This window comes from Brienomyrus brachyistius, chromosome 16 (genome assembly GCF_023856365.1).
Source record: "Brienomyrus brachyistius isolate T26 chromosome 16, BBRACH_0.4, whole genome shotgun sequence".
NCBI lineage: Eukaryota > Metazoa > Chordata > Actinopteri > Osteoglossiformes > Mormyridae > Brienomyrus > Brienomyrus brachyistius.
The window spans coordinates 17,965,146-17,987,211 of NC_064548.1; the positions used below are offsets into that span (position 1 = coordinate 17,965,146).

At 41.6% G+C, this 22,066-nt stretch overlaps 2 protein-coding genes and 1 long non-coding RNA gene across 6 annotated transcripts; 2 read left to right on the plus strand and 1 right to left on the minus strand.

Annotated features, from left to right (window-relative positions):
• Window positions 1-3,316: 3,316 nt before the first annotated feature.
• Window positions 3,317-8,356, minus strand: rs1a (retinoschisin 1a). 4 transcript variants are annotated; one of them, XM_048979483.1, is made up of 5 exons: window positions 7,263-7,574; window positions 7,138-7,177; window positions 4,465-4,606; window positions 4,073-4,268; window positions 3,317-3,508 (listed from the first exon to the last, which is right to left on the minus strand). In XM_048979483.1, exons 2-5 carry the CDS (start codon window positions 7,175-7,177, stop codon window positions 3,356-3,358), a joined length of 531 nt encoding a protein of 176 aa, XP_048835440.1. In that variant the 5' UTR covers window positions 7,263-7,574; the 3' UTR covers window positions 3,317-3,355. The 4 variants fall into 4 exon arrangements, with proteins under 4 accessions (XP_048835440.1, XP_048835437.1, XP_048835439.1 ...); XM_048979480.1 differs by lacking the exon at window positions 7,138-7,177 and adding an exon at window positions 8,202-8,356 and having other exon boundaries at window positions 3,324-3,508; window positions 7,263-7,425; XM_048979482.1 differs by lacking the exon at window positions 7,138-7,177 and having other exon boundaries at window positions 3,324-3,508; window positions 7,263-7,425; window positions 7,517-7,565.
• A 1,365-nt stretch (window positions 8,357-9,721) lies between these two features.
• On the plus strand, window positions 9,722-10,548 carry LOC125710144 (uncharacterized). Its single transcript, XR_007382926.1, has 3 exons — window positions 9,722-9,876; window positions 9,949-10,058; window positions 10,322-10,548. It is a non-coding gene; the product is annotated as an uncharacterized LOC125710144 (long non-coding RNA).
• Window positions 10,549-17,745: 7,197 nt separating this feature from the next.
• LOC125710135 (zona pellucida sperm-binding protein 4-like) lies at window positions 17,746-19,585 on the plus strand. The gene is made up of 8 exons (XM_048979470.1): window positions 17,746-18,011; window positions 18,099-18,286; window positions 18,362-18,459; window positions 18,531-18,682; window positions 18,762-18,954; window positions 19,030-19,177; window positions 19,255-19,330; window positions 19,400-19,585. The coding sequence occupies exons 1-8, from the start codon at window positions 17,759-17,761 to the stop codon at window positions 19,510-19,512; spliced, it is 1,221 nt and encodes a 406-aa protein (XP_048835427.1). The 5' UTR covers window positions 17,746-17,758; the 3' UTR covers window positions 19,513-19,585.
• Window positions 19,586-22,066: the final 2,481 nt, after the last annotated feature.

Sequence of the window (22,066 nt, forward strand, 5' to 3'; positions counted from 1 at the left end):
TGTTGATTACCCACATTGTACCTGACTGTACCTCTCACCAGAATGGCCTAAAATGGGACATCATCTCACCTCTCCTCTCGGCCAGGAATCTGCTTTGTTTTCTGTACAAAGCAATGAAAGATTATCTGTTTTCCCCCCCAAGATAAATTGACAGATCAGAAGCAATAACATTTAGATACATGCAGAATTCCTCTGGTCTGACTCCACTGTCCTTTATCCAGAATGTTAATCATGCACCCAGAGGAGAAACCGGAGGCTTCGCATCTGCAATGCTGTAGGAGCAATTAAATAATGCAACCGATGGACATAATGTCTGATAAGATGTTGTTTTATACACATTTCCGAAACTCCCTGCTATTTTCCACAGTGTTTAACATCTCTCAGGTAATAACCGAAATGCTAAGCATTAGCTAATGCTTTTTTTAGTCCTAGATTCATTCTCCAAACTAAAATCAGATGAAGCACGAATGTCAAGGGGAAATAATTCTTTCTACATTTGTACTTCTCGTAAAGCTATAACCGGCAGCTTAGGCTGTCTCTGACATTGTGATGATGAAGGTATAATTTACAATTTTAACCAATGCAGCTACATTTTTGTGGTCTCACGGTTGCTGTGTGACCATTTCCATACGGCCTCTGATCCCACCTTGCTTCCGTTACTGACAGGTCCACGTCCAATGCTTCAGCAGCAAACAGGCCAATTGCTCCTTCCTTGCCTTAACTCAATACAGAAACATTTCAGTTAAGATGGCCGCCAAAATGGAGCCCAGTTGAACTGCTGTGTTTATCCAAATATAATATTTCCTAATTCTAATTCTCCTGCTTGTGTTGTACAAGACAAATACACAACGCTTGAGGACATTTGAGGAGTGACAAATTGACCTTGTAGAGTCAGAACGCTGATGAAATCTGAAAGGTTCTTGTCTTATAAGGGGCTGTTGTTATTTTTAGCTTTTATTTATTTCTCTTTTTTTTCCCATTTATTGCCAGTTTAAATGCCGTTTCTTTGTATTCTGTGTGGACGCCGTCCCATGTCTCGTCAGAGCTGCCCGTGGTCATTTCGGCCGCAGCTTTTTGCGTTTGCGGTGTCAGCCTTCGACTTTGTGTGCGGACCGCTGTGTTAGACCGTTCGGACACCCTTGCCCTCGCTGAAAGTTCCTCTTGAAGTAGCACACCATCGTTCACTTTGTGTACTTTCACAACATTCTCCCGGGTGGATGGCAATGGCTTGATTCAGGGTAACTAGCCGTCAATAATAATGTCAGATTTCAGGGATACTTTGCGCAGTGCCGCACTGCACCTTCCTCTCTCTTTGTGGTTCCCTTGGTGATTTGGCTTACTTTCATTTAGGGTGCTCTTCTTTTTCCCTCCTGTCAAAGGGATTCCGGTCTCTGGTGTCTTCTACTTAATTAGTTCACATGCATCGTGATTCTGTGATTATGTACCATTATAACACTTTGAGTGTGACATACCAAAAAATTAAAACAAAATATCTGATTGCCTATATTTTATAATATCTATGTTATATACAAATCTCACTGAAGAAAGATAGGCGATTTTGGGATATTGTAAACATTGCAAGGCTTTTTAAGTAAACTAAAATCTTTGCAAAGGTAACAGATATGAACCATACTGCTAACAATATTTTAAAAATTAAACAAGACAATGGGCAATGAGACAAGACAGTATGTGTCAACAGAGTAAATCAGTTCTTAATGTAGGTAGCTGTATGTGTTTAAACCTGTTATAGAAGTATGGAGACCACTCCCAGATCGATTACTTAGGTACAGTAACTATAACTTAATAAAAGCCCCCTTTATGTCACAATTTGATTCCTGTTTCTCTTTATTTGCACATTTATGCTCTAAATAAGTGATGCTGACAATGACAATAAGCCTACGATTAGTCTGTTGGTGTGCATCATGGGAAATATGATCACTAGGATTAGTCTGTTGGTGTGCATCATGGGAAATATGATCACTAGGATTAGTCTGTTGGTGTGCATCATGGGAAATATAATCACTAGGATTAGTCTGTTGGTGTGCATCATGGGAAATATGTTCACATGAGTGTCATTGTAAAAGAAATGTGTAATTTATCTGCCTGATATTTCGTATATGTGGTTTATAGTTTACTGTAGGCTACAATACGAGCTTTTTTCACTGATCCAGAATTTTGATTAGACTAATGCCTTTGTGTCGTTTTTTATAAGGTTGATTCAGCACTCAGAACCACTAAGGATCTTTGAAGGCCTATCTATTGTGCTCAGGGTCGAACCTGCTTGTGTACAGTATGTGCTGTGGGTGAACAGGATGCTGTAATGGAACCTGCTGGAATGTGACGCACCGACACAGGAACTACACAGTATCTGGATCAAAGTGCCATGTATAAACAAAGGACTGAGATTCTGTTTCTCCATGTTCTTTGTGCTATGCAGAGGAAATGTTACTCAGATATAGCCACAGAACTTAGCCGCTTTCCTCCTAAATATCGTGTCTGAATCCCGCACATACCTGTCCATCGACTGTATCCCGGCTGGTCGCACTGATGAGCAAAGCTTTCAGCCTTTTGTTTTGCTGTGCTTGTCTGTTGTTTTCCTCCATGCTACTGTTTAAGCAGGTGTCGTGTCAGTATGTCCTTTGTCGATGTAAATAATTTCAGTGTTAAAATACTGGCATGAAAATGGTCCATTTTTACTAAGCACATTGTATATTTTTTGACCTTGCAGAACATGTCTTTATTAAAAATACAGGTTTCTCAACTCAGAAACTACACTGCTGTGTGTTTCTCTTATAGGTGCCACCATTATAAGTGTATTTAATGTTGCAGCAAAAATGTTGGATCCTTATAACTAGTTATTCGGAATTCGACTGTTAAAATTTAAACAGGGATGTTTCAACTGAGAATTTCTTTTTTTTTATTTTAGCAAACCTAAGGATACAGTGCAAACTTCTAAGCAAGCAGAAACACTGGCTGACTGCAGAGAGGGACACGGGATGGGCTTTGCACCACTGGCACATAATACAGCAGAGTTTTATGTAATGCAACAAAAAACTATTATCTTATCACCATGTCAACCTCCTGGGATCAGTTTACTTCCATTTTTGCTTCTTTCATCACTGTGAAGAAAATCCCTTTCTTTATAAAGAGCATAATGACAATCTCAGTGGACCACATTGTTTCCTAATTACCAAAATGGTTTTCTTTCAACTATTCAACAAGAAAAGTAATTTGGAAAAGAATTAGGGCATTGTTACAGGGTGCTGTTTATCTCTCCTATGGGCTCGCGCATTCCACTTCAGCAAGCATGCGGCTTCAGCGAAGGAAGGAGGGGTTTTGGAGGGTGGGCGGAGTCTCAGCCACACTTGTTCATGCACAGGAGCAGCTCCATGCGCAAGGCGATGCGTGTGTGCCAGCCCAGGGGCAGCAGCCTGACGTAGCGTGCCACGATGGGCGGCCGCAGCAGATTCTGGACAGAAGACGACCGGTCCGAATTCCCGTAAAATACCTGCCATGGCAATAAAAGCGCAAGGGAGTCAACTGCTGGTCTTCAGTTGTAAAACGGAAACATCCAAGAATAATGACATTAAAACATCTCAATGCAAAGGGAAAATCACCTGTGTGCAGGCGAATGTGGTATATAATTGCATACCAGGATTAAAATGTGCGCAGGGAAGAATAATTAAATTAATGAATTTATAAATCTTCCCTGAATGTTCTTGATGTTGCACTTCTGCTCATTGAACAGTTTTATTAGGCTCTTGCTTTGTTAGAAGTTGTCGTGCAGCTCCTGCTCCAATCCTGCTTACACTTGTACCTGGGAATTCACTGGAAGCTCAGTCTAGCCACACTAATGCTTAGTCGACTCCTCGACTGCACATATGTTTGAAATGTGCTATTGGCCTCATTTGTACGTCACTTTAGACAAAAGTGTCTGCGTAATAAAAATGAACGTAAATGTAAAATGCAATAAATTTAACGAAGAGATTTTAAACAAAGCTAATTTTCAGAATGTGCACATAAACCCCAATAATATCCACCCAGGCTTCTTCAGCTCCTTTACGAGTCTCACCCTGTTGTTTCCTGTCTGGTCCTTGTAGTAGATCCAGTTCAGGTTCTTGTCGCTGCAGTACTGGATGCTGTACTTGGTCACCCACTCGTCTGCATCACAGCGGCCCTGGGTCAGGATGCCCGACACCACATTCACCTCTTTCAGGTCAATCTGCAGCCACTGACTGCTGTCCTGGAACTTGGAGAGCCAGGCACACCTGTAGACCAAAAGGGGACATTTTACCATAAGTGGATTACACCATAATGAGATCGACTTCTCAACAGATCTCTGCAGAAGATTATGTTCTGGCCTATGTGGTAATGTCACTGGATGAGGGCAACTCTCAGTCTTTTCTTTATCTTCATCTACTGCATGTCAGTGCTGTGTTGTGGAGCAGAGGTCAGGGCGCCCACCCGAAGCCTTGGTTGTTGAGACGCGCCTTGCAGGGCAGCCAGGAGGAGTACCATCCAGTGTACTGATCCTCATTGGAGCAGCTGATCTGGTCAGACGTCACAGATCCAGCCTCAAAGCCCAGTGGTTTGTGATAAGGGCACTCTATAGACAGAGACCATACCAATCTGTACACTCACAACTCAGACTCAGAGTTCCAGCACTTTCAAAATGGCAGTAAAGCCTTTCCAAATGTGAAAATAATGGTAAAAATTTTGAGGAGACACAAAGACTTAGTAGTGACTCAATTACTACTGAATTACAAATCATGAACAAATATAATCACTACTTAAGACGAAAGATGTGTCATGATTCATTAACAATGAACAAACCTGAGATCAGTATTTCACTTGTATTATTCATCACTTGTTCCCTTAGTAGTTCCGTCTGTAGTTCACTAAGATTTGCCGAATTAACGGATATAGCAACAAATATAGTAACTGCTTGGGATAAAAGTTACATCATGATTCATTAATGATAAACAAACATGATTTGTAATTAACACTGTTAGCGGTTAATTTGCACATAAGCAATAGCATAAAACAACACTATTTGTGCTCCCTAAAGTAAAGTGTGACCAAAATAAGGCTTCTACAAATAGGCAAGTCTTCCATCACCTACTTTAAGAAAAAAATGAATATATGGGACTTGCAAGATGATAAAAAAAAAGTTGTAAAGATGACTAAAACTCTGAATAATGGAAAGATAAAGGGAAATCTTTCAGCAAGTACTTCAAACAGGGTCATCTATTTAAAATGTTGCTTTGTTATTTAGGATTTAGGGTAATGATATTTGAATCTCCTCTCTGTCCTGTGTCCTGGTAATGACTGGCCACAGCTGTGGATGTTCTACCAGAACTCCTGTAGAAGAAAGGACACCTGATTTCTGAATTATACTGATTTCCTTTTACCTGGGTGGTGCAAGAGAAACACATTTTATTTCTACTGCAATTACATTAGTTTGTTCCCATGTTGGTTTTTCATACAAAGAGGTTAAAAGTGAATAACACTGAACTCAGAGCTCAATCACAAAGACACGGTGTGTTCAGCAGTGGGCGACCGGCTGCAGTAGTGCATCAGAGCAGGGTGGTCTATGTTAATTATCATGATGGAAGTAACAACTGCTCAGGGGTGGGCTAAAAGGCAAATGCTGAGCTCTCCCTCTGGACAATCGGCAACCTGTCAATCCCTGTCTTATTGGCAGCTATGTTGTCAGTGGAGACGCTTCCATTTCTAACCTGCAAAGCTTTCCCACTAATTCTCTATGTTGAGAAACGGGTGTCCATTCATACTTGAGGCTGACAGATGGCCATATCCAAATGCTAACCTCAGGCCAACGACTGCTAAACCAGCTAAGCAACCCAGTAGCAAGAGCCAGAAGATCAGATCACAGGGAGTCATAATACTCAAATGAGACTTAGCACTGTGGTCATTCTGGATAATTTAAGGTTAGTAATCTGTGGTACACTCTATTAGTCAAGTAACGGGATTATTTCCTTGCAAGCTCATTTTGGAAGTCTTACGGTTTCCACTTCAAACCTTGTCAGTGTCCAGCAGGTCTGTAAACTGGTAGCCATTGTTTTAAGGCAACAGGAGAGTCATACTATAGCGCAGTGGTTCTCAACCTCTTTTGCACCACAACCCAATCTTTACCATGCCAGCTCAGTCGTATATCAAGAATAGGTTTAAATTAACACTATGATCAAGCACACAGTACACTCTGCAATTTATGAATTTGCTGTGAGCCAAATTTGGGTCGCAACCCATGGGTTGCTGTAGAATACCTAATTAATAAGCAGAATGCTGTCCCACACTGTTCAGCTGAGGCAAATCAGTCAGTCCGATGATCAAGCTGTTTGCCAGATAATCAATGACTAGGTCCCTTTGTCCCTGACCACATATGATTTAAACACCTATTTTTTTTGTCATTTTTTAAATTTATTTTTACATTCTGTTTAGTTATTTATATTATGCTTATGCCTTCCGGGATTGACTCTGGATCCCTCGCGATGCAGTAGGATAAGCGGTTCTAAAACGGATGGATGGATGGATTATGTGTCTGTTTTTTTCTGTTTATATTCTGCTTATTTTATATCTTATTCATCTTATTTTTCTGTATTTTGTATCTTTCCTTTTCCTTTCTTTCTTTCTTGCACTGACAAGGATAGTCTTCCAATTTCATTGTACCCTGTGCAATGAAAAATTCATTCATTCATTCAATCATTCATTCATAACTTCCGGAAGGGTAGCCCAAAGACTTGTAGATATGATATGACAGAATTAATCCATCTCCATTTTCCATTACACTGATTTCTTACTGCAACCTATCCCAGTGCATGGCAAGAACAGTTCTCTCCCAGTCAGACTTGAATGAACATATTATTCTTGCTTAAATGCTAAGATTAAAACACTGAAACATTTTGGCTGAAGTATGTCACTGATCACTCAATTGTAATTGTACCTGCTGTCTAAATACTGTTCTGGGTGCCTCAAAAATCGGGCTGAAATTAAAATGTCTAAATTTGGCACTGGCAGTTGCCCAGTTTTAACTGCATCTCCGAATATATGAGTTTGCAAACAGGAAACTGAGCATAACGATATTAGAATAAATATGTTAACACTAGAACATGAACCCACCCTTACAGCACAATTGTGTAGATAATCCAGCTGAACTCATCTAGAAGAACAAAGGGATAGTCGGAGGTCAGTGGGAGCTTGGCACTGCAATCATGGATGATGCAACCAGTTGATGTGATCCTCACCTGGCATGCAGTCAAACAGGCTGCTCTGGGGTGAGCTGAAGATAGGGTGGGTGTTGGATGGAACGGTAAAGGCAGGAAACTCTGTGGTGGAGCTCATCTCGCAGGCATCTCTGCAGGGTTTCCCAGTCCATGTCTCAACCGATGGCTTTGCCTCATCGTCCTCCTGTGACACGTAAGGAGATGAGTGGTCACTTTCCAGTCTGGATCCTATCCCTCCCCTTCCGCAGCCACGCCACCATCACTGTATATCTTACTGCAGTGTTTCAGTCCATGTTTTTGCTTCCTCCCGGCTCTCTGTCAGACACTCTACATTTTTGCCCCCCCCCCCCCAAAGGACCAGGTTGGGAAACACTATCTTAGTGGTCCCAGCCATAGTAACACCTACCTCCTGTGTATGCACACTGAAAAGCACTGCTCGCACAGCCAGAGCAGCAGAAAGAGGAGATAAAATGCAGCTTGATCAGCGTAAGGGACACAATTCACCAATATAATCCAGTGGAAGAGGCCCACTGCACTGTCATAGTGTTATGGTTAAAAAACAACGACAGGTGAGTATTACACTGCTTCCTCTCAGTTACAGAGATCCAAGGCAGACCTGGAAGCAGAAATGATGCATACCATCTAAAGTTATCTAAGGATAATGTCCCAAATCCTTCTTCACAAATCCGTAGTTTAACACATTTAAATATATCTAGGATTAAATAAAAAAAAAAAATCCTCCCTCATGGTAAATATGCGACAAGTTTCAGATAATTACGCCATTTTCCTGGTTAATGTAGACGTTACATATTTTCCAGTGGTCTCAGTTAATGTTATCTGCATACTAATTACACAGTTAATTGGCGGTCAAAACTAGCATATCAAAAATAAATTAAATATGTTTTTAATATATTCAAATTATAGCAAGATATACATCTGTCATGATGTAAGGGTACATACCTTCAGACAAGAGCAGAATGGATAGGAAAAAGTTCCACCCCTTGAACACCATCTTTATTTACTTTGAAACGCCACAAACCAGCCTGCAGTGCCGTACTGGATTAGTGTGATCGGCAGGATTGTAATGGTCTGTCCTTTGCCCTTTTCTCGCTTCTTAGTCACTCCCATTGCATTTATCCGGGCACCTGGATACATCTATCACTCAGATCTGGGCCGTTCAGTCCTGTAACACACCCACAGGTCCAGAAGTTTCCATAAAGGCGTCCCTCCAATTACACAAAAATCAATGCTGTTCTGCTCTACTAGTTACAGTCTGGCAGACAGTATCGTTCATTTTATATACTGCAGAACAGTGGTCACCAGCTGATGGAGGCGGGTACAGTTGAATCCAGATCACACAATCAATTCCCCCTGAATGAAAAATTTTATTATACCCAATGGATTTATGTTACTGGTAGAATTTGGCCCCTAGGGGGCCCTAGTTAGGGACCCCTATACTAGAACATTGACTTTCGGTTATTGCTAAGCCAGAATATATCTTTTTCTTTCATTCAAAACCTTAAATATGGTAAATTCTAAGCTTCATTTTTACTCACATTGCCGCTTCCATGACAAACTGAAAAGACAAAATTAATTAAGCTACTGATATGAACCAGGATTAAACCTTGTTCAGTGCATATACTGTCCAGACAAAGTTCCAACCCCCACTGTCTGTTTCTAAACATTTTCCTCCCATTCAAGAGCCGCTCGACTTGTTACTAGGGCACCAGTGAACAACTCATCAGTAACACGCATCAATCCCCCTCTGACACTGAACTTCCACGAAGCAGCATTGTGGAAAAACACCCACACACTTCACAAAGGCTAAAGTGCAGAGCAGGGGCGGGGGGTGCAGAGCCAACGCTCCCGCTGAGCTATTTGTCACCTGATGAGGCCTCTGGCTGCAAGCTGCACTATGTTGGAGGAGACGCAAATTACATTTCAACTGTAAATGGTGGAAATGATGAGGGCCTGCTTTTTTAGTCACATCATTACCTCAGACATGGACTACATTTAAGGTACAAAACATGCACCTATCCACATTCTATAACTGCTTATCCAGTATAGGATCACAGTTAGCCCGGAAAATACAATGACTCTTCTTTGAAGTCTCAAATTAACAATGTTCAGAATGCTTTACTATATCTAAATATGCAAGTATTAGATTACAAGAATTTTAAACTAGGTACTACTGTACACATGTAAAAATACTGTGACAAATAGAGCACAATTAAGCTTTACCTGTTTGACCATATTGCGCATGCGTTATATTTACCACATCATACGTAATGTTTAATCTTTTGTTTGGGGAAAAAGTACTTAATTTATACAGCGCATATTTAAATAGGAGAGCGTGCTTTGTGGGGATCTTATCACAATATCTTAGATCTGCATAAGCTTTAATAAATTTAGTCCGTTTTTCCGTGGTTTGCGGGGGAACGTGGGCTTTGCAATTTACATAAATTAAAAAATTTGTTGCTACGGGAAACAGCGCTCCATCGTTTAATCGCCTTTCAAACACCCGTATAACACCTGGAGCTGTTAAACGGGTCTATTAAGTATAAAAATAAGTTGTTCAGGGGTAGGCTGTAGTTAGTGAATGCATTGTTCCTTCTGTGGAAAACAGCCTTTTTTGGTAAGTGAGAAAATCTCGCGGTCGGGGTATAGTGAGGACGGTTTCTAAAATTTCTTATCTTAAACTCTTCAGTAGTAATGAAGACCTGTGGATTGAAGACGAGGAGCTCGAAGAAGCCGCACAGGAATGTTAAGAAGACTGCTAAGGCGTATTCCACCTATATTTATAGGCTTCAGAAAGAGGTTTGATCTGAAATTCCGGTGGCGAGTTTCCAGTGTCTTATTGCCCAGGGTTGCCAGCTCTCACACGTTTGGCGTGTCACTCACGCTTTCAGACTCAAATATGTATTATTCCATTATAAACCTAAAATTAGGTAAATAAAGAGCAGGGGTAGTTTGCAAACTCTAGACTATTTACAAGGTAATAAAACTATTACATACATGTAAATGCGTGTGCAGACTGACCAAAACTGGCAACCCCGATTTCCGTATCCCTTGAATTTCAGGGAGACTCTGCGGTGAGCAAGTTAATCACCCTGCCAAGATCCATCTCTGTGGAAAGTGTGGTGCGGGTGATGTCCGAGGCGGCCCGGCTCTCCAAGTACAACAAGCGGGGCGCCATCACCCGGCAGGAGATCCGCGCTGCTCTGCAAGTCCTCACTTCAGCGAAGCCATAAACACAACTGTCGAAGTTTTGCTTTTAATTAACTATGAATTAAAGTTGTTTTACTAAGCTTTAGTTTCGTTGTGCAAATTCTAATCGGAGCTGCCAATATTGTAAAGCTTTGAAATGGCGGAGCTATCCAACTGTCCAGTTTCTACAAGCTCGTGAAAAATGAATTACCATCTTTGGGACGCCGTAAACTGCAGCTGTATTTCCCGTACCATAACTACACCCCGAAGTACTTACATTCTCATTTTTTTTAATGTCGCCAGGCTATTATGGTTCCTGATTTTTAAAGTGGGCGACTAAGGTCACAAAATAGATACTGTGAAAAACGTAAATCTTTTTTTTAAAGCAAAAAATTACCATTTTCTGGCTAAGTTTAATAACTTATAGTCTAAATCCAAGTTTGGTTGCAAATGTCTGGTAATACTGGGTTGTTTTATAATGCTTAAGAACTAGGGAGTCATTGTTGCTTAGCAACCTTAAGACTCAGTTTTGTGTGGTAGTATTAAAGTGGATTCTGTAGGATTGTCTGATCCTAATCTACACAAACCGCTCTGCTGCCATCCACATAGTCGATTTGTGAAAATGATTATAAGTAATTTAAACAGGATGACAATGTTAAATTTACCAGCAATGACACAAAATGACTTGCCAGATGTTTAACATGCTACTGAAATAGTTTTTCCTTTTCCTTGGTCGGGTGTTGTGGCACGAAAGAGTTGCTCATCAGTTGACTAATCATTGTAGATAATGTTTTGGGAAGCTGTACAAACCGTGTCTACACTTAATCAATGGTGCTTACTCTACACTCAGCAATAAACTAAAGGAGCTTGATAGTTCTGACTGTATGTACAGTAACATTGGATTCAGGTCTGATCTCTACCCCTTGAATAGGAGTGCAGTTCACTCCATACCTCCGTTAAACCTCATGTGTCCTGCCTGAAAGGGTGGCGCTTATTAAAGGTCCCTGAAGCTGATTGCTACTTAGCTGCACGACTTGTCCCCCAGCTTTCTTCTCAGCTTTTCTTTGGTTTTCATTACAAAAAATTTACAAAATTATAAAACAAAAGCAATATAGCAAACACGAAAGAACAAAGAGTAATTTGAAATAACTGCACAGATCCATTGGGGTGACTTAGTAAAATATATCAAATCATGGAAAAAAAGGACACAAAAATGGCGCACTGGCTAAAATTTTAGATGGTGAGCCAGTATGAAGTGGTATGAACTTATAAGAGATGTCTTTATAAGACTTGGTACTTTCTGCATTATAGATGGGAGATAACAGGGCATTTGTACAGGTGGGAGTTCTTTGTTACCCATGGATTAAGCATCTTGCTGAGGACCTGAATGAGAGGAAGGGAAGGAGCACGAGGAGTTGGAGGACTGGATGGGTTTTGTAAATTTCCATCCATAACATTCTCAGATGTCAGATGCTACTCCGTTATTAAAATAGGTGAGTGTCGTGTCTGCTGTGGGGACTGTCTATGTGCTGAAACATTCGGGAGACCACTTGGGCACACAGGGATGGTAATGGCCCTGTAAGTGCACTGCGGGGAGGAAAAAGGCCACATTCACAGGCCTGTCACACATTGCTTTCAGACATGAAAGACAATGCGGGGGTAGCGAATCTCCATGACAACGACGTGTAAAAAGAGCAGACTCATTTTCAGGGGGCAGGTACAGTTTGCAGCCCAGAATACTATCTTCATGGTTTTGGGGATTAATCTCCTGACAGTAGCCACTTTCCCACTGCATGAACCTTTTTCAGGGCCCAGATCCTTTTTCAGTAAGCAGCAACTTCTGTTGCATTTCACACTGCAGGCCAGATTGTAGGTCCTCTGGGTAGTTCCTGGACCTTTTTTGCTGTCCCTACGCCAGAGTAAGTAGTTTCCATTCAACCAATAACCACTGAGTGGGGCTTAGACAGATTAAGTTTGCTGATTGGTAGACCACAAGCACCAGCAATAATTTGGAAGTGACACGGAAGTGTGAGGGAAAGAGAAGTAGTGGTGCAAAGATCGAACAGATAGAATTATTTTTGTATCTCAGTCACATTAAATGCATTAATGAATACCTTGTTAAATGCTTGCATCTCCATATTTCTGCACTGGACAATTCGATCGACAACCAACATACACTATAAGGACAAAAGTATTGGGACATCTGGCCATTACATCTACAGGAACTTTTATGACGTCCCATTCTACATCCATAGGCATCCAAATGGAGTTGGTCCCCCCTTTGCAGCTATAACTGCTGCCACTCTTCTAGGAAGGCCTTCCACAAGTTGATGGAGCATCTCTATGGGAATTTTTGCCCATTCGTCCAGAAGAACATTTTTGAGGTCAGGCACTGATGTTGGACATGAAGGCCTGGCTCAGAATGTCCATTCCCAAAGGTGTTTGATGGAGTTGAGGTCAGGGCTCTGTGCGGTCCAATCAAGTTCTTCCACACCAAACTCACCAAATAATGTCTTTATGGACCTTACTCAGTGTACTGCGGCACATTCATTCTGGAAGAGAAAAGGGCCTTTCCCGAAGTGAATAGAATTGTCCGAAATATCTTGATATGCATACCAAGACATTTGTGTAACTAGATCATTGTATCTGTCAATCTATCAAGGTTGATAATTAAGTGGGATTTTGCGTGTATCCTATATGTGGATTGGTTTGCCTCAGCTATGCTTTTCTGCTGCTCGGGAGTTTGTGCACATGAATGGTCGGGAATGCTTGTAAAAATATATGCCCATTTCTACACACAGGAAGAAATTGATAAATGTCACTCTAAGCGTAAAAATGTGCGAATACACGGTTTATGCACAAAGCTGTTTGTACACATGGTCGATAAGACCCCGGGAACCTTGGTTCCTGATCTTTGGTGGAAAAGTGCTTAGTGTGTACTAATGTGATGGGTATGAGTCCATGTGTATGGAATATTGCCTATAAATACATATCACTACCAGTAGAGGCCACTTTTAGAGATAATTGGTGTATGGAGAATGATAAAAATAGAATATTTAAGAGCAACTAAAATGTTCTGCATATCCTATTGTTTAGAGGGACTATTTAGTTTCTGTAACTGAATCCACAGAATTTTTCGCTAAAGCAAAATAAAACCCTATATTAAAATGGTGTTTCAGATTCTCCCCTCTGGACTGGAAATCTGACCAACCGCTAAAAAACAGCAAGCCCTTTACTGCAGTGACACAGAGATGGTGAGTATTACATTGAAAAAGCAGGGGACTCCTACCAGGAAACCCCCATTCTGACTCAAATGCAAACTCATGTAGTGTTCCCAAGTGATTATTGGAAAACAGGAGGAAAAAATTCAGGATATCACTTCTTCCGCAAATGGAATCACCAATCCTAGTGTGACATTGAGATCTGAAATGAACATATTCAGATCACGTTTTATACATGGATATTGGCTCCCTGCAGATAGTCATGAGTGGCAGAGGCAAGACCAACTGCAGAGGGGGTGTGTTTGAAAGTATGTCAATCTGACAGCACCCTGTGTTTACCCACTCAGGGACTGTAATAGTGAACTTCAGTCCGCATACATATAAAAACTCACACACACACACACACACACACACACACACACACACACACACACACACACACACACCAGCCACTTGTAGACCAGACAAACCTACATACAGAATCACCGCCCACATACACGCTGTTTAAAACAGATTTATTTTCCTATAGTTGATATATATGCATGAAACAAATTGTTGCCTAGTAACCATCAGGCAGTTTTATATTCGTTGCAAGATATAACCATTATTGCAAGGGTAATACAAGTAAACACTCAAATTTGATCTTGCTTTGTTTCAGTAATAATGATCCGCATTATTTTTACAACAGTGTACGTACTTATTTCTGCAAAGCTGGAAAACACACTCTTACGTTTCCTCTTCATCCCAACTACTTCATTGTGATTTCAAGTCACCCGAATTGTATCTTAATATGTAACTGAACACAGTTCCTTGTTTACATTCCTGGTTTCACGTTGAAACCTTCAGCTTTTAAATAGGTAAAACATGTTATCAAATTTCCATAGATTATTAAATAGCCAAAAGTATCTTTCAGTTTACACCATGTTAGTCTCTCAGAAAACCATTGAATAATTCCTCATTTCAGCACTTCTGTTACAAATTGAACAGTACATGCATTTTTACACTCTTTACCATCCAGTGACAACATTCTGTATTACACTAGATCTTCTGTAGCCACATACTCTTACTCTCTGTCACGGCCATGACAAGTGTTCTACTGTAACACTGAATCAACATTGTATATTACATTATATGCATGAGTACATGCAATGGTTAACTGCCAGTTAAATATTTCTCATATAATTAAAACCATTTTTTTTACAGATAGTTTCCCTTTTTTGAAAAATGATTTGACACTATTCCTTCAGTTACTAAGATACTGTTTTATATTATATGCATATTTTAACCTGCTATATAGGGCCCCCTATTTATAATGTTAATGGCTTTTATAACAGAAAAATGCAACATATTGTTTTACAGAATTTTCCTGCCTGCTGAAACAACAGGACAAAACACCTGCAGTTGGATCCCTTTATTAACATCAGTCTCCAGCACTTTCATGGTACCTACAGATCAGATAAAATGCGCCACCTAGTGAAAATCCATTTAATTGCCACACATTCCTCAGTCCATTATTTATTACAGAAAAATGAAATTTTACAGCAAAATAAGTGGGCCTACATAACAGTATGAGCAAGAATGCAAAAAATAACAGCAAATAAGTTTTATATTCGTTGCAAGATATAACCATAATAAACGCTCAAGTTTGATCTTTTTTGTTTCAGTAATAATTATCCACATTATTTTTGCAACAGTGAACACAATCATTTCTGCAAAGCTAGAAAACACACTGTTTATGCAACCCAACCCAACTCTTTCATTGTGATTTAGAGGTACCTTTTGCGGCATATGGGAAGTCACTGCACATGTAGGCTATGTACTACACCAGTAGATGGTGTATTTCAGGCACGACTGATGTACCGCTCTTCACACCTTCACGGGGTGTGCTTGCAGCCAGGAACTGAATGGGAGGGGCAACCATTATCATCTAATATCCTACATGCCCGATGTCCTCTCCTCCTGAAATATCAACAAATGAGCTTCGCACCCGGTACAGCTTTCTCACCGGAACTGCCGCCTCACCTCTGCCTCAAGGTCCGCCAGGCTGCTTCTAGCATCCCACGTCTGACGCCATTGTGGTGCCAGGCAGACTGAGGCATTGCAGCAGTGGCAAATGAAGACAAGGAGACACAGTTTAACATGAAGTTGTTCTTCATCTTATTTCTTCCCAGAACTGCACAACAAGCAACAACACAGAAGCAGCTAATTGCAGGGAAATACGGGGACGTTACACTGAGCAGGGTAAGACACATACACAGCTCATAATTACACAATGGCTAAGACACACGAGGATCAGGCAGGGGCCGAGTACAACCACAGTTAACGGCACACATAACAACCAGATACACAGCACAAAAAGTACCTACTGCAGAGGTGTCCGATCTTTTCCGCAAAGGGCAGGTGTGTATGCAGGTTTTGGGGATAACCTCTAGGTCAGCTGTAAGGACTCATCAGTCTTCTAATTAGTAACCCAATTAAGGAGTTGCAACAAAAACCCACATACACACTGGCCTTTTGCGGATAAAACTGGACACCCCTGACCTACGCTAATAAATACATACAGGGGCTATTTGCACGCGCTCACGAGACATGCAGGTGCCGCCGGCGCTACAGTATAAACAATATTGTTACATAATATTTTTTAGTGTAAGTGCATGCTATATCTTAAATATTGAATGTCTTGGCTTTGGTATACCGCACATGTTTGTCTGGGCAACCAACCTCACACGTGTTACCTGTCTGTGACAATGCAATCTCGCGTATCTCCCGGTAAGGCCACTTAAAAAAAAAAATTGGTTCTCGTCCCTTTTTTTTGGAGGGGGTGGGTCGGGCGGGCGGGATTTTATTTATTTATTTATTTATTTTATTTTTTTTCAAATTTTCATTTACTGTTTGCACTTTCAAATATGTAAGAAAATACATATTTGAAAATACATACCGAAGAGAGCAGACCTACTTAGTACGCCTCCTCAGTTCTTCGTTTGTTGCGTTTCAAATATATTAAATGTAAGAAAATACAAGAATGTAAATTCCTTGATCCATGTGTATCTCATAAATGCCTTCCCAACTATGGATTTGGATACTTTATGCTGATGTTTCATTCGTGAATATAAAAATGATACAATTTGAAACCAATATTCTGTTTGTCATTCCCATTCTAAATGAACAACCAAGATTTTAAAATATATATCTAGAAAGAAAGTGTATTAAAACATGTTAAAACACGAGGAATTTACAAAATACAGGAACCTGAATGGTTGAACAAGGAAATGCAACTCTACAAACAAGTACTTAAGAACATGTACCACATCACTTCCCCAGATTTAAATCTTTGCACCAGCCCATCTCAGGTAGAGACAAATTTAGGTTCATGAAACCATTCCAAGACTAGGATTACACAATGTGGATCAATCGTCGATGTGGAATGCGCGGGAAATTCTAATTTCGTCATTCTTGGGCATTTTCCATGCGATTTTTACGAAATAAAAAATTTAAAAAAATTCGGGTCGGAGGCATTTCGGCGGGTCGGGCGGGGACGACAACCAATTTTTTTTTAATTGGCCTAATATATAAACTTTTCAGTGCCGTTGATGTAAAACTTTTAATAATCGATCCAAAACGTAGTGCTCCCGGTCCCACTACGTACTGTAGCAACTTTATACATACAGGGGAATAATTTAGATGGCTTGTATAAGCTATTATATAAAATGTTCTAGATTCTAAATGACAAAGCGATTTGACATACAAATAATGAATGTAGTACTGGCAATTATACACACGGAATAAATGTTATCGGTACTGTTTGTGGAAAGTTTGCAGATTTTTCGGGAAAATACAAGTAGCGCTGTGTAACTGCCACTACGTTACGCGAAATACAAGTGTGATCTGCATCAAACACCGTTTTAAGTCATTTTATATTGCATGTTAATTAGATAAGGTGGAATCCGTCGAGTTTCCGGGCAAATAAGTCGAGGATGTCCAAGTATGTTCCGGGCAACCTCGTGCGGTTTATCTATTACACCTAATTACAGAACTTAAACGTAAATGGCGACAAGGTGGTATTTAAAGAACTGATTCAGCTTTTTGACTATGATCTCATTATTCGCTCTCCTCATGGAGGCGTCGTGGTGTATTCAGCAGCTTTGGCTTCACGCAAGCGTCTTGCTCTTTGTTTTTGCCGTGTCTTTTGCACAGAAGACGGCTGTTAAGGATGCCGGGGCTTCATATGATAAATGTCAGGTGTATGAGAAGGTCCCCTGTGGAGATCCTGCTATTTGCAAGGCTGCTTGTGAAGCTATAAACTGCTGTTTTGATGGCCAGCAGTGTTACTATGGGAATGCAGGTGAGGTTGTGCTTTCCTAGACCAGATACTTCTGGTTATGTATATGTAAATAGATACTAAATGGCCATATGTGCTCCCCCCCCCAAGTCACTGTACAGTGCACCAGGGATGGCCAGTTTGTGCTTGTGGTGGCCAAGGATTCCACTGTACCCCAGATGGATCTGACTAGTATTTCCCTGCTGGGAGGAAAAGATGCTGCTTGCACTCCTGTAGCCACCACAGATGCCTTTGCCATCTACAACTTCCCAGTGACTGCCTGTGGCACTGTGGTCAAGGTGGGTTATTTTGCTTGCAAAGATGCCATTTTGGTTTTTGTTGTTAGAGGGGTGTCGCTCACCTGTACTTCCTAGGTGGCCAGTAACTACGTGGTGTATGAGAACAGGATGTCATCCTTGTATGAAGCTGAGGTCGGGCCTCTAGGTTCCATCACAAGGGACACTCACTATGAGTAAGTCAGCTCTCTTGCCCTGTAGCTCTCCATGATGCCACCTAATCTGATTGCCATGGTGTTCCTGGTAGGCTGCTTTTCCAGTGTCGGTATTGGGGCACTGACCTCTCCCTGGTGGCTGAGGTGAATACAGTTCCACCACCACTTCCAGTAGCTGCTCCAGGGCCTCTCCGAGTTGAGCTGAGGCTGGCAAAAGGCCAGTGCTTCACTAAACCGCCTGAAGGTATGGTACAGCTGGATGCTTTACCTGCTGCTGTGGCTTTGCAGCTGTCCCTGATTCCCCTGCCTGCTATATTGTGCAGGAACCTCTGCATATGCCTCCTACTACCAGGAGAGTGACTACCCTGTTACCATGGTGTTGCAGCAACCATTATATGTTGAGGTTCGCCTCCTGAATAGGACCGACTCCAACCTTGTCCTGCTTCTGCAGAGCTGCTGGGCAACAGCTAGCGCTGACCCTCTGAGCCTGCCTCAGTGGAGACTCCTGAGTGATGGGTAAGTGGCAAAGCTGACACCTGCCAGTATGCAGTTCTTGGTGGTGCCATCTTACTTGAGGCTTGCGTCGTACAGATGCCCCAACCAGGGTGACAAGTACGTGACCAACTTGATTCCTGTCGATGGCTCCTCTGGGCTTCCTTTCCCAACCCACTACAAGCGGTTCACTGTGAAGATGTTCACATTTGTGGACCCAGCGTCTTGGCAGCATCTGCAGGGGAAGGTATTGGAGAAGCAAGCTAACGCTGTTGGTCCGCCTGTAATTGCGTAGTGAGGCAAAGCCTGCTATGGTCTCTGCAGGTGTTCATCCACTGTAGTACAGCTGTGTGCCAGCCTTCAGCCACTGACAGCTGTGAACAGAGGTGCTTCAGGAAAGGTGAGCTCTCTGCTAGATTCTCTTCAGAATGGCTGCACATGTCTGATACCTCCCTCCCTTTCACATCAGGTAGGGATGTTGCTGCTGTCCCCAAATGCCCCTCCCATGACAAGTCCATAGTATCCAGTGGGGAACTGGATCTGGTGGCCGCAATGGCAAGACGCCCAGCTGGCAGGTGGTGATAGCTGTGGTCACTAGTGGGTAACTGGATATGTAGAAGCTGCGCAAGTGCCTTAATAAAGGTGACTGACTTTACTGCTTGTCCTGTCCTACGTAACACAGTAGCTATGACATCATGCACATGTTCCATCTGAAGTGAAGGGATTGACTCATCACTGCCTGGGTTTTTCGGCTTCTATAGATGTGCAAATGCAGTTTTTTTTTTTTTTTTTGGACCCTTCATGACTCAATTTGTTTAGTGAGATGCTTGCAGAATCTCACACTAACATCGCTTGGCCTGCCACCTGTGTTCACTAACAGACTGGCAAGTATTGCCCTTTAAAACTGCCTATTTAGTTCCATACTGAACACTCGGGAGTAACTTGTGCCTTTCAATGGGGCTGCTCTGCCAATTGGACTCCCAAGTGGTACGTACCCACAGGTAAGGGTACCACTTGGGAGTCCATTTCTGTAACACCGGAACACTGTCTGCACCACTCATTATTGACCATCAAATTTGCACACTAATGCACCATTGACTATCATTTGCTTTTAAGTGGGTGTGGTCAGTGTTTTGGCTTGAAGGGAAGGAACTGGCTAAGGGGTAACCTGGATGCATGCTTAATGGGATTCACTCATTTTAGGCCTTGGGCAAGATGATCCGACCATACTGTCCCTGCTGTGTAAGTCTCTGCTACAGAGATTCGTCTGCTTAACCTTTGAGGCCTCAGCGCTTGCTGGGAAACCTATGCATGGGACAAGCTGAGCTGCAGGAAGAACCAGGGACAATGCTGTATGTGCTTGGAGGCCACTTTAACGCAAACTTCATTTAGGGAAATGACAATGTATTTAAGGCTGATTACTGATGCATGAATGATTGCATTGATGTTTTTTGGGTGACTGGGGATATCGGCGTTCGTAGGATGCTGTGCCTAGTGTGTGGGGTGGTGCATGGCACTGTAAAATGTGCCATGTAAAGGGGGGGGGGTGTCCCTAGCCCTGCAGCTTAAGTACTGTATGATCCATTTTCTTCAGGGGTTCACTTTTGTGGGACTGGGATACACTGCTTATCTCGCAAATAAAATTTCAGAAGTGTCACGTATTTTACACAGGCTGGTGTACATTAGAGGTGTGATGGTACATCAGTTTTGGCTTCATGGTGAAGGTATAGCAGGGAAAATAACCACAATGCATCTGTCTGAATAGCGAAGCCTGAGGTCTATTTGCACATCCTAAAAATGTGAGTTGTTGGCTAAATCCAATCCAAGTTGCATATCTATAGCAAGAAACGCACATATAACTAAGGGGAGCAGACATCCCGCTTTGGTTGGGACATTCCTGATTTCAGGCTATGCATCAAGTATCCTGAGAAATAACTGACAATGTCCTGGTTTTAAAATGCTCATCTAAAGTTTAACATGCAGCAAACATTAAAGATTCACTGCCTCCCACAGAAAAGCGAGAACTAAAGACTGACGGACAGCTGTGACAATCTCTCTACTGCGTATGTGGGCCTCGCTGCAAGTCATTTAAAATTGGTCATACGTGATTAGTCATTACTGACTCATTAAGCTTAGATTTCAGTTGTAGTGAATGACACACTCCCTACAAGATGCTACCTGTAAACAATTATATACATATTTCATATATCTGCACATGTAGGCCTAGGTTTTAGCTTAGGATTTGCTCTCCAATATGCTGTTTTTAATTAACCAGCTTTCTTAACTAACGGTACATGATCATTCCATTAAAAAATTAAACGTTCTTAAATTTTGGGCAAACTAATGTTGAATAATGTTGCCTCCAGGTTATATTAGGAGTGTCCAACCCATTGGTCAACCATCTGGTTTTTTCCAGGTCAATTGCAGGAAATGATTAATGGGTAATTCCGTATTTCATTGGTGGCCAACTGGTTGGTTGTGATCGACATAAACCTAAAAAAATGTTTTTTCCCATTTAATGTCATGCTAACCCCACAGCCCACCTCCAGTTCATCCTTTATTCATGAGCATCTGCCTCAACATCTACGTGTCAGATGCAATGCTGAATGAAGCCAGGAAGCTCCCACAAAACCAAAGACCAGAGCGTAACCAGCAGGGATAGTGGTGTCTGATAGAATCCCACCTTCCACAGCTGGGAAAATATCCAGTTCCATAATAGCAAGACTTCCATAAACTTACATTTTGAAATAATTATAGATGAATAATAAACCAAATAGAGATTAATGCTGTAGTTTTCTTATGGATTTTTTTTAAGGGCTGAGAGATTTAATACACCTTTAAATCAGAACAATCCGGTTGCAGATTGGTGAAACGGAACAGTGATCACATATCAGTATCAGGCATTAATATTTTTACATGTCAACCTCCAGCCATGAATTTCAGTTGAAGCATTGAAGGTGAAGTCAAAGGCAAACACCCTGAGAGTTTTTATGGTCATTGTGCTATAGAGATCTCGGTGAGTAGATGTACTCATCACCAACCAAGACCCGAATTAGCCACTTCCAGCCCCCTCTTCAGTGCCGTCTATTTCTGAGACGAGAGAATCTCCATGAAGTTATTAAAGGTCCCCATGGGA

Coding starts and splice junctions, on each gene's coding strand:
- rs1a (XM_048979480.1), bottom strand. CDS start 7,359: ATGAGCTCCACCACAGAGTTTCCTGCCTTTACCGTTCCATCCAACACC. Junction 4,607..7,262: donor CCTGTTTGACTGCATGCCAG/GTGAGGATCACA, acceptor CTCTGTCTATAG/AGTGCCCTTATCACAAACCA. Junction 3,509..4,072: donor ACCAGACAGGAAACAACAGG/GTGAGACTCGTA, acceptor TTGCCATGGCAG/GTATTTTACGGGAATTCGGA.
- LOC125710135 (XM_048979470.1), top strand. CDS start 17,759: ATGATCTCATTATTCGCTCTCCTCATGGAGGCGTCGTGGTGTATTCAG. Junction 18,460..18,530: donor ACAAGGGACACTCACTATGA/GTAAGTCAGCTC, acceptor TGTTCCTGGTAG/GCTGCTTTTCCAGTGTCGGT. Junction 18,955..19,029: donor TGGAGACTCCTGAGTGATGG/GTAAGTGGCAAA, acceptor TGCGTCGTACAG/ATGCCCCAACCAGGGTGACA.